General features: G+C 39.1%; 1 protein-coding gene across 7 annotated transcripts in view; it reads right to left on the bottom strand.

Annotated features, from left to right (window-relative positions):
• CTNNA1 (catenin alpha 1) overlaps positions 1–12,754 on the bottom strand; it is a 64,797-nt gene that overhangs the window by 18,876 nt on the left and 33,167 nt on the right. For all 7 annotated transcript variants that reach the window (XR_014561910.1, XR_014561911.1, XM_083730169.1 and 4 more), the window contains exons 9-12: positions 11,691–11,843; positions 5,319–5,411; positions 4,478–4,634; positions 1,249–1,449 (exon numbers count right to left, since the gene is read on the bottom strand). Coding sequence is in view for 5 of the 7 variants with exons in the window: in XM_083730169.1 (XP_083586295.1) it covers positions 1,249–1,449; positions 4,478–4,634; positions 5,319–5,411; positions 11,691–11,843 (604 nt within the window). In the remaining 2 variants the exon portion in view is untranslated. The remainder of the gene's footprint in view (positions 1–1,248; positions 1,450–4,477; positions 4,635–5,318; positions 5,412–11,690; positions 11,844–12,754) is intronic.

The following is a 12,754-nucleotide window of genomic DNA, read 5'->3' as shown; positions in this document are numbered from 1 at the left end:
ATCAGCACCACCAGAGACGTTTGATAGTAGAATCAATGCCACATTCAGTTCATTGGCAAAACTATTAAGATGCGCTTCAGTAGCTCAAACTCAATCCAACTCAGTAAATGGGGCACAAACTTTGGGCTCTATCCAAGAGGCCTCCAGCCTTCTTGGGTTGTATACCAGGTGGAAAGGCACAGCATTTCGAACAGCGGGGCAGCCAGTATCCTGTTCTTTTCTTGCTTCCATTTCCAGGGCAAAAACAGCCACACCAGAGCCAGATTTGACTGCAGTAGTGGCACAAAGATTTAATCTGGCACCAGATTTTACGATTTACACAATTAACCTGTGAAGTCGCATTTGTAGATGAATTGAATTCTCCTTTCATATGCTAGAAGGAAAACTCCATTGATTACAACCTTTAAGAAAATCTTTCAAACAATTAAAAACTAGCACATTTAGCCTAAATAAAAAAAAATGAAGTTAAATTCTGCAACATCCTATGAACTATACTGCGGCTCTGCACAAAGATGCATTGGCAAATTATTTTAAGCTCAAGCTACTAACTAGCACAAACACAGCACTGTTCATAGTGCTCTAGGACTGAATATAGTAGTCATATGGCACTAAGAAATCCCTCTGAATGATGATATTGATTTTATGATTAATTCATTTTAATTCAAGGTCAAAATGAAGTAATTGTCTGCTGTGGTTTTACACATGGACAGAATGGTCATAAAAAATTCCTTCTGGTTTGCATTTTACAGTTCAACAGAGTATCAAACTTGCTTCCAGACCAGAAATGTATTGAGTGTGTACGTTAAAATTAATGACATTTTAAACTTACCAATTACAGTCCCGCTTAGCTCTCATCTGTGACTTTACATTTTTTTTTCTTTCAAGAGAGCAAACCTGTTCTATTAGGACATGAATTTTAGTATTGCAAGCAAGTAATTTCTCAGTGATTATATCCCAGGGATGGGATGTTGACTTGGACTGGTGGAACTTGTAGTTCAACAACATCTGAAGACTCTCAGGTCCCCATGACAGCTATTATCATCTGTACTTAGCATGGGGCTTACAGAACAATGCTATGGATAAAAAGACCCACATTCCAAGCAAATATTCCAGCAAAACACTAGATTTAGCACTGAGGTTTAAACAGTTAATAAATTTGCTGTACCTACCGACACAAAGTTGTAAGCAGAAAGCACTGAACAGGGTAAGTATCTGAAATTAAAAGCCTGATGAGGTAGTTTATCTTACCTGTGTTTGACAGCAGCTTTGTTGCCTCCAGAACCTTTTCTGTATACACTCCAGGTTCATAATTATCCATTTCAGAAGTGACAACATGAATTACTCTAGCTGCACGACCACGAATTGCACCAGCAGTGCGATCTAAGCCATCAACATCTTTTTCTTGGAGAGCAATGACACATTTGTTTACATCTTCCAGAATATGATTCTCTGGTAGTAAAATAGAACAGAATAGAATTCAAAATTAACATTCTGCCCTAGGTTGGTGTATAACAGCATCAGTGCGGAGGGTGAGGGGGATTGGTCAAGACTGTGAAAAATCCAAGTCTTTTGTTCTTACGTGATGAGTACAAAATGCAGCAATTAAGAAAAATTTCAATTAAGAAGAAATCCCCTATACCCCCATTTCATGTAATCATTCACCTGTTCAAAGTCTATTTTATTTGCAATACAGGCATGAAATAAGTCACGTTCCAATCAACATTCTAAAACAGGGGTGGGAATCTTTAATTTCTTCCCCCATCCTGTTGAGAACTTCATTCCCTCAGTGATAGTTTGCTGGGGGCAGCAGATCACTTGCAGAGGGCTCCCCTGTCTCTTTCCCTCAGGTTATCCCATTCTGTTCTCCTTCCTTCTCTCTTCCCTCTAGGTTCCCCACACCTGCAGAAAACCAAGCCAAGGGCCACAGGTTCCAGCACCTCTCTTATAAAAAGTTTTATAGATCAAATCGGACAACAAAGTGAGAGCTGCAGACAAAATCAAATACCCAAGAACATTCTTAATGATTTGATGGGAAGAGAATGCTTTTCACTTTTCTACATCTACTTCTTCAGGAGACAAAAGATGTTTCTGAAGCCCAAGAAAGATGAAGATGCTCAAGTTCTTATTGGCAATAATTTGTCCATGTTCCTCAGGCAGCTCTGACAATTTCACGCTTTATGGTACTCAATTTTCCAGATACTTGTGGCACTGAAGGTATTAACTGTTTGCACTGAAGCGGTATGCTGCTTTATGGAAAAGTGAGACATGTACTACAAGAAAGATTTTTCTTCTTGCTTTTGACATTCACCCCTCATTCCAAATCCTCCAACATGTTCCTATTCTTGACATTAAGCCATTCTGAAATAGTCTAATGTTAATCAGAAGTATACAAAGCGGTAGCCAGGCCACCACACATAGCCTTTGCAAACTGCTTGTTTCAAGTTTCCACTGTCTTTTAAATGGCACCATTGGAGAGCAACTTTATGCAGCCATTAGCTATGTAACAAACATTATTCAGCAAAGAGCAAGTGAGTGAATGCAGAATAAAAATTAAGAAGCTGGGGGTGCAGAACAGTTAGGATAGGGGATTCTTAGCACAGTATAAAATCCAGAGACTGAATCCAGTGAAAGTGGATGTGCAGCACCAGGTTCCTCCTCAGCTTCACTCTGTCATTGGCTAAAGTATCTGTCCCTTCCACCCCGGCCAACGCTTTTAGGAAAGATCTTTATAGAGTGCTGTTAACAAAATAAATAAGTAAAGGAACTAATTATTAATGGAAGGAAAGGCTATATTACAGTGAGAAAGCCTTTTGGGAGCAGAAGGGCTTAGGACAGACTGTCCTCCACAGCCCGAGTGAAGTAAAGGTTGCAGTTGTAGGCAGCTTAGCTTGGCAGTAGTAAGATAATAAATAGTAACTACTGCTGAAATCTGCAGTTAGGCTAGATTGCAAGTTGCGTGTGTGGGAAATGTGGCAAACGGCTCCAAACTCACACAGCATACATTTTCAACACCTCATTGTCTACAGCAGCTCCATACACAGAAGGAGTGAGGTAGCCCATTTTGCACTTCCACTACCAGCCTGAGATCCAGAGAAGTAGCAACAGCAGTGAGGTCTTCTGTGTTTTTGCATATGCTCGCAGTACTTTCTAAAATTTGGATTGAGGAAATGCAGGGCTTTTAAGAAAACCTCATCTCATGGAGGTGAGGTTTACAGGAAAAGAAATGTCTGTTAATGAGTGCTCTGCTACAGTCCCTTTAACCTGTTAGTAATGTTAGACATCTGCTTCAGTGCAAGCCTGACATTCTAATACAACATGGCCATAGCTGAAGACAAGAGCTGTTCTAGTGTCCTGGTATACTTCTTTATTTACATAAATCTATGCTGAACACCAACTGTAAATGACTGGTGATTGCTATCTCTAAAGTGCCTGAGGTAGTCAGACATTTTATTTTAACATGTAATACACAAAACCTAGCTGCAAGCCATGTGATTAATAAAATAAAGTATTCAAAATGCTGCCTGAAAGGAAATAACATGCAAATTAAAGTTGGCATACATTGTATCTTCTATCCATTTATCCAAACAATTATGCCAGCGAATAAGTCAAGCAGCCTAAATAGACTAGTCTCCCAGCAATCTACAATAATTTATACAATAAACTTCCCTCTTTTGTACAAAACTGTTATCATTCAACAACAACAAACCATAATGATTGTCACCTTATTGTATTGTGTGCACATAATGCAAACAGGAATTTCCAGAACAGTAGAAAATGTTTATTGGATAACAGATGTTAAGGAAGTACTGTTCCATGTACACCACAAATATGGGGGAGATGTATATATTGATGGCAATGCTATTGACTGTACAATATAGGTTTTCCATATATTACTCTCACATTGTAAGGCAAGTTCTCCTCCCACAGGACTGATAAGAGTATATCTACACCTCTTCTATATTTATATATCAACATCTTCAACCATCCATTTTCATTTACCTCCCGCAACTGATGAAATCCAGTAAGCCTGCAACTTATGCAGGGGTTACGTTCCAGGGATAACGCCTAACGTCAAAATTGTGTATAGTCAAAACATATGGGGTTCAGTGTCAGGTGGATTGTCAGTCTTTTTGCCCCAGACGCCTACTGTTTTGTTTTTTTGACAAGAACTTAAAGATAGGGCTGCCATATTTCAAAGGTTTCCGCCCCAAACACTCCTTCCAACTGCAGTATTCCAGGTATGTCCAGGACGTATGGCAACCCTATTAAAGATAAATGTGCACAAGCTAAATGCTTTAGACTCTTGCCTACAAAAGCTTCTGCTTTCTTGAGTCAGCTGCTACCATATTACATTCTTTGTTGCAGCAAACCAACAATGCTATTCACAGAATTCCAAAGGATATTCCAGTGCCACTGTAGCAGGATAAACAATAAAGCTAAACATAAAAGAAATCTTAGCATTCTGCAGCCCCGTTACCTGATACTGCCAGGAAGTCATCAATGGAAGTGATGTCATCCACAGCATCTGTAAGCACACGAACTTGCTTTTCCCACTGTTCTTTAAACATCTCCATGTTTTCTTGAGCTAGCTTACTTTGTGGCTTGGCAGCCAGAGCCAAAGCTGCATTTATTACCTGTAATGCAAAGCATTTTTTAAAAACACACTATGAATTTACCAATTTTCAGACTTTATGTACTAAAAATGAACTACGTTCTGCAAAACTGACAATTTTTTGAGTTTTTTGACTGGGGGGAGTGGGAACAGAGGCTACAGCTGTTTTGGTTAAGGTTCCCTTGAGCTAATTCATGACAATAATCAAACTGGGGATTTTCCTGATTAACTTTTATGATACAGCAGCTATCAGTATGAAGAAAAAGCTACGAAAATTGAGGGTTCCCCTCCCCTAATTTAGATCTTAATATGTTTGGGATTGGCACATGTTCAACTGACTTAAATAACAATGTCATGAACACATCTTTTTGCAATTTTGTTTTTCTTCCAACGTCTAAACAATGGAGTAATGTCAGGCACACATTACCCCTTTGCTCAATAGAGAAACAGATGACAGAGGATATTATTTACCACTGATGGAACAACTCATCAGAATATTTTATGTTACTAGCTTTAAAGCTACCTCTGGCTTATGCTTTATATTAAGAGACTACAATAACTTTTCTTTACGATCTGAAAAACCACCTACCCTACTGCGTTGATTTTAGCAGGCAAAATATTATTATACACACTAAAAATATATTTACACTCCCCACATTTCATACAGAATTAGACTATAGAATTCATAGGTCCATTCATAATTTACCTGAGGACAGAGGGCTTCAAGCTGGCTTGCTGACATGTGGACTAATTTCACACCTTCTTCGTTATTTGAGATAGAACAGGCCAAGTTGGCAACCTGTGCATATGACAGAAAGGTATTTTAGGAAGGTGTTTTTGCTTCTGGAATCAAAAGCTCTTCACAAGGAAACTGTTACAGTTTGCATGCCTTTTACAACTGGCAATAACAATTTTTTAAATTGCAGAAAAACCCCCAAACATTTGTAATATATTTCAGGGCTAGCCTCTAAATATTTGGTCTTCCAAATTCCATGTAGTAAAAAACATTTGAACAGACTCATTGCTATCCAATATTATTGCTTTACTCCCATGTAGAACTGAGTTCATTTGGCTATTTACTCCCATGTAGAACTGAGTTCATTTGGCTATTCTAAAGAAAACATATACTTTAGCTAAAGGTGTACTGAGAGTCCCGATCTATAGTTTCTCTTAGCCATTTGGCCTCTCAGAAGCGTAGCCTAGTGTGGGAACATCCTCCACTCATGTGCAAGCAGTTTATGTGCATCCAAGATTCAGAACAGAATACACTGTTGCCAACTGGTGCAGAAAAAGATGACAATTGGCCGTTTCCAGAGATTTGCTTGGAACCTTGAGCTGCTATCTAGAGACAAGTCCTTCCATTTGCTTTCTGGAAGGGGAATGAAAGGGCACACTTATTTTTAAGTGAAAACATTCTATATTTTGGAACCTGTTCTCGGAGGAGGGATTCTAAAAGGGTTTGTAGTTATTAACTGACAGGTGAATGACAGCTTGTTATTTAAAGCCTACATTTGCACACAGAAATATGTAAAAATTAGTACAAAGACAAGAACAGTGCGTTCCATCCCACTATAAGCAGCAAAATTTCGCTTCTTTCTAGCAAGCAGCCAGCCAAAGGAAGCCTAAACTCTGGTTAGCAAACAGGTAGTTTCTTGTAAAGATTTATCGTGCCTATAAACATTCTGCACCAATAAGGAGAGAAGCAATTAAAAGCATTTTAATGTGTTTTGTTAAAGAAGCACAGACATTGCCATGGAAGGAAAGCCAAAGTTTTTGCTGTCAAGACTTTAAACCAGGCAGAACCAGAGCCTTAAGTATAAAGGCTTCTAGTTATTTTCAGGGATCTCTGCACCTGTGTTTGCTTTCATAAGAATCACATTGTATAGATTAGGTATTTTGAACAGTGACAGAACTAACTGGCTCGTTAACAAAGTTGTTCATAAATAATTTTACATTTAAAAAAATCAAAGCTTTTCGTTAGGATTATTTTCAAGCTTATTATAAAGACAAGTGTATTATCTACTGTGAATCTCTGTCACCAACCCTATTATTAACTGCTAGGAGAGATGAGCCTACAGAACTAAAAATAATCAAGCTTTTTGTTACATTAAAAACACACACAGATCATAGGTTGACAATTTATTTGATGCTAACCTTATTAAGAGCAAATCTGTGGAACACAAGCATGCAAGGATTTTTTTGTTCATCCTTCTCCTTGCTATTTGGAGACCAAAGAAAGGGCATAGAGAAAATAGCAAGAAATGCAGGTGTTTCTTCTTTCTAACTAAGTGAATGTTTTGTTGACCTTCCAAATTCTTTTGCTTACATTAATATCCTCCTGACCTAGAACTCAAGGCAGTCACCCATCCAGGAGCTGACCTAGATGGTTTGAATAACAGGGTTGGCTATTCTAGAACAGGCAAAACTCAGCTGTAAATTGGAAAGACAAGTCTGGAATCACTACCTTAAAAAGAACACAAACATTTGGTAATACCTCTGGAGATAAAGGCTTTGTTACTCTTTTGACAGTCTTATCAAGTTCAAAACTCGTGTTCTAATCTTAAAAGCTCAATAGGTTTGTACATCACATTAAAATACAGTAAAAAACAAAACAAAAACCCTATGGTTTAATGTTTGTGTGAAGTATACTATTGCAGTTCCTTGATGTTCTTCCCTTGCTCCTGGCTGTGCTGCTGGGAAAGAAACCAAAATCTGGTTTGTCGCAATATCAGAACCTGGGCTGACACTTCTCCCCCCAAAATCCACAAGCAGTAAGACAAGAATAAACCTTGGTTACCACTTGTAGCTGTTTGGAAAGAAACGAACCTGAAACGTGTTTGGGCACTGTGACAAGTCAGACACTGACTAGCTTCCTGGTGGCACAGCAGCATGAACAGAGTGAAAACTTTGAACTGTGTGCCCCAGCATGATGCTAACTTGCATTAAAGATTAGTTTTTAAATCCACATTTGAGAATCCTAGTAATGAGATAAATTGCTAGGCATGCAAGGGAAATTACCCCTTTCCATCAGCATTCCTAGATAATTGGTATAAATGTTTTCTAAATAGGGTTGTCGTGATCCTCTGTAAGATCAAATGTCTTTTCACTTCACTTTGTATATTCTTAGAGGATCTGGATTTGTCTCCTTTTTGGAGTCAGGAGTCAGCAAGGAAGATGGTGCGGCTATCACATGGGCTAGAAACTCGCATTAGCAGGATTCCAGATTTCCTACTCAGTGCCTGGGTAGTGGAAAGTAGAATCCATACTACAAAACTTCTCACTGTTATGGTTGCACAGGAAAAGATAGGAAAATATGTGTGACAACCAATACTGACACAATGTTCTTTCCCTGTATTGGCCTTTGAAAAACTAAAGAATTATTTTCTCCCCCTTATCTATCAAATCATTCTGTTCTTACTGAGCTGACTTCAGAATCCTTGCAACAGGTTAAGGTTTTAACATGATTATAACCAAAACATTCTAATGTCATGGAACTGTGTGAATGTCGAAGGACTTGCAAACCATCTGCCATGTTGTTAGGGACAGTCCCACAGTCTTCATGCAACTGCTGCTTGCCCAGTTGTCCAGGACATTTCATGCAACCAAGCCCAGGGAGAGATGGCAAAGCAGTGTTCCTCACTAGGCTGAGGAACACAGCCTCCTATTGGGAAACTGAAGAAGATCCTAAAAGCTCCCACGTCATGGCTGCTTCCCCATTTCCCAATACAATGGGCAGCCAGGACAGTTAAGTGTGATTCTTACATGATTTTCTTGGCCTTTCCAACCCCAGGTTATTCAGCTCAGGAGATAGTGGTGTTCAATCACCCCACTGACCTGGCTGCTAAAACTAGGGAATGTCATCAGTGTGTGTTTCTGTTCTGTAGTCCCTCAGAACTTGACTGTGGAAAACCTAGCCTCCCAACCTAAAGCTGACCATCCCTGCTATATATTCTCCATGTTTGGAATAGCCAACACTGCACTTTTGCAGTGTGGGACAAAAGCTGCCAAATGCACACAATTTAAGATTGCTACTTTTGCCAGACACCTGCCCTGTACACTATTCTATGTGACAGGCTAATATACATACACAATGACAGCAAATCAATGACCATACCCCCTGCCCCAGGCTTAGAAGTGACAGATATGCTGTGAATGATAATTTAGCTAATCCAAAAGGAATGAGTAGTTACAAGTCTGGAAGTATTTCCTGTAATACAGGCGGAAGAAATTAATTTTAATACAGTTATCAAAAAAACACTCTTTGAGCCAATTCTGTAACCCATCTCCAAGAATCTGCCCTTTACATCTTAAGATGCATGGATAACCTCGGGCTGCCTACTGGTGCTGCTAGCATTTGGATGAACAACTTTCTATTTACCCCCAAGTGACAATCCTGCCACATATAATAGTAACAAATGCGTACTTACAACTACTTCCCTAAAACACTGCACTATGATTTGAGCTAATGTGCTGGTGACAGAACGTTAAGCGGTGGGTAGTCTTCTAGAAGGCTGTCCATTCTATATGTGGATCAGCTCTTTAAAATTTGCTTTGAAATCCATTAACAATGACACTGGAGCAGGAAATTAGGTTGATGCCTCAAGTGAGGCATTCTTAACTCTTTAAGTTTACTTGTAGAAAGCAAGCACAAGGCTCAGTTCCTTGAGCAAGGAAATGTTGATATAGGCCCATATTAGCCAACATGGTGCGCTCCAGATATTACTCAACTACAACTCCCATTAGCCCCAGCTAGCATGGTGAATATTCAGGGATGATAGAAATTGTAGTCCAAAGTATCTGCACGGCAACATGGATGGAGCTGGATAGCTCAGTTGGTTAGAGCGTGGTGCTTATAGTGATAAGATTGCAGGTTGGATCCCTGTACGGGACAGCTTCATATTCCTGCATTGCAGGAGTTTGGATTAGATTATCCTCAGGGTCCCTTTCAACTCTACAATTTGATGATTCTATGATTCTGTGTTAGCTACCCCATTCAACACACTTTTAGATTGAAGTCCCAGCCTTCAGCACTTCCTGATTTGTGTTTAAACCATGTTTCTCTCTACTGATCATAAAAAACAAATATCTTTTAGAGTATTGAATTGCTCACCATTACCCACAAGCCATCATATTGCAGTTTACAAGACACAGTGTTTTATAAAATACTGAATCGCATAACAGCAGATAAATTAAAATCAATCTATTGAGTTACTTTCAAGACTATATAAAACATAAGCTATTGGATGAACTCATCTTTTCAAAGCTGCCCCTCTCAGTAATATGTAACATTTATCTGAAGTGGATTTCTCTTCTACCATGAGCATGACAAATCAGTGAATGGCAATGGAATTGTCATATCAATCAAGTCTACCGCAGCCCTAATTAGAGAAGGGTCACTTGGCTAAATTTAGATGGCATCCAATATGAGTTCAACTTTATATATATATATATATATATATATATATATATATATATATATATATATATATAAGTCCGAGGCCCTTATGCTAGAGGGGGCATAAAGGAAAAAAGGACCCTCCTTCATATGTAGTGGTCTGCTTCCTGTTTCACTCCTCTGGTGGCTGGCATTCCAAGCTGTAAGATTATGCAGCAAACCAGTCTTCAAGGCACAGATTAGTATGGAAGGAGTTCCAAAAACTGGAAGGTTGCCTTAAACTTGTCTTTTACTGCATGAAATGACTGGGTGTGGAGGGTGGCCCTGGCTGAAAACGCAACAGATTAAGTTAGGTTGCAAAAGGGTTTATTAAAAATATATTTGGAGAAATCTTGCATTATCACTGATTATACGTAACTCTACTGAATGTTAATCACTATATAAGTGACACCTGGTAATATGCTGTTCTTGACTGATCTTATGGCTTTCCTCTCTGTATTTGCAAAATCTTTTTTTAAATTTTTTTTTAGCAACTTAGTTACAACATTGTTTTTCAAGGCCTGGGCCTCTCATTTTCTTCTATAAAAGCCCTGAGGCACTTGGGCCAAGGCAGATAAACATAGTTAATAGATAACACACAGATGTATTCTCACACAAGGCCTACATGAATTTTTTATTAACTGAGAATCTTAAGTTTTGCTGAACAGATTTTGCATTTAATTTTAATTTAGCAGTTCCCTAAAATTCCTCCTCAGCAGTTACATTAAGTTGTGTGCTGATCTGTTGATACTTTCTGTATGATGGAATTATCTATAGTATTTTTCAGTCCCTGTTGACATCTCAACCACATGCACAGACCATCTCCACTGAAAACAACTGGTGTTGGCTGGTGTGGTGTCTTTTGTCTGTGGTGATTGGTTATCACTTGATACTACAAAGAATTATAAATATGTATGCATTAAACAGGCTTTCAAGTGTGACAAATGCCTGTCTTCAAAATTATAGCTTCTCTATAACATTGAATTCCATATTAGTACAAAGCCTTTTTACACTTGGGTTAATAGCAGCATGTGGCATTGGTAAAGCCACTTGGAATCTTGCATTAATGTTAGCAAAATGCAGGAATGCGATCGGTGAAATTCTGGCTTTTATGTCCTCAATAATAAAAATACTTTTTCCCATAGTTATGAAACAGATAAATCTACAGCCATTTCAAATGTAATCATTTTGATCGAAATCTACCAAAGCTTGAAATGTTCTATCATCTGACACTAGCCAACTGGCTCTTTTTCTGTCACACTTGCAAACTTCTCTCCACAACTTTGTTAAAAAAACCATAAAACTCTATAATGCACATAGTATTACAAGTCAGGAAAAGCTGTATTTAACATGCTGCCCCAAACTCAACTGCAAGTAAAAGGAGAATTTTTAGAAATCAAGTATTGTAGCTCTAAGGCTAGCTAGGGAAATTTTCAGATACATACTTCATTTGTTTGGCTGTTTTTATAAAAGAGAAGCGAGGACAGAAAGCTCTTGGTGTTGAAAGAGCGAGGTTTCTCTATCAGCATACCAGAACCTGAAGTGATCCAATGAAGCCGGCTGTTTGTAGATGGAAGATAAATACTTCACGCAACACATAATTAACCTGATACAAGTTATTCAAATTTAAAATTATCACTCTACCTCTATCAGTTTGTTGGCATGTTCACGGAAAACCTGTGCGTATTCCTTAACCTCTTTCTCATTCCCGTTCTTGGCGGCTTCAATCAGCACTAGAAGTGGCACATTGGTCTCCAGAAAGGAATCTGAAACATGGTCCATTACAGCTTTGCGGAGCTAAGAACAGAGAACAAAACAATGTTGGCCCTTCAGCGTAAACTACATTAATAAAAAGTTCACTTTGTCAGGAACCCTATTATTAAACACACGTAATCCTTCACTTTAATGCAATTGGCATTGCTGTATGGAGACTATTTTGAAGCTAACTCCCCCAGTAAATGTTTCATGTCACATAATTGTTTTAGCCTCAAAATAATAATCTTAATGGGGAAACACAGTACTTGCTTAAACAATTAGGTAGTATGAGGTAAGGCCACTGTATTGCTCACAGGCCGGATCTGGCCCACAAAACCTGGTTCTCAGCAGCCTTATCAAGTTTTAAATCAAGGCACTGCAGAGGTTCTATCAGATTTCACTTGTTGGAAAAATAATGTTTTAAAAGCTGTGAGACGTATTCCATGTATCCAAGGTTTGACAACAATGTTTTGGCCTTTTTGGATCTGATTTGTCCCACTACCTGTGAGATGTTGGTGACTTTATAACAAAGTATGGGGACCCATGACAGGGAGTATAGAAACTGGTCACTTCTCATGTTTTAACAAGATTAAAAAGGTAAAGGGACCTGTGACCATCAGGTCCAGTCGTGGCCGACTCTGGGGTTGCGGTGCTCATCTCGCTTTATTGGCCAAGGGAGCCGGTGTACAGCTTCTGGGTCATGTGGCCAGAATGACTAAGCCGTTTCTGGCGAACCAGAGCAGCACACGGAAACGCCGTTTACCTTCCCGCCGGAGGGGTACCTATTTATCTACTTGCACTTTGACGTGCTTTTGAACTGCTAGGTTGGCAGGAGCAGGGACTGAGCAACGGGAGCTCACCCCGTCACGGGGATTCGAACCGCTGACCTTCTGATCAGCAAGTCCTAGGCTCTGTGGTTTAACCCACAGCGCCACCTGTGTCCCTTTAACAAG

The sequence above is a fragment of the Podarcis gaigeae genome, assembly GCF_964106915.1.
Source record: "Podarcis gaigeae genome assembly, chromosome: 3".
Lineage (NCBI taxonomy): Eukaryota > Metazoa > Chordata > Lepidosauria > Squamata > Lacertidae > Podarcis > Podarcis gaigeae.
Note: the sequence above shows the minus strand (reverse complement) of the source record. Positions and strands in the feature narration are given on the sequence as shown.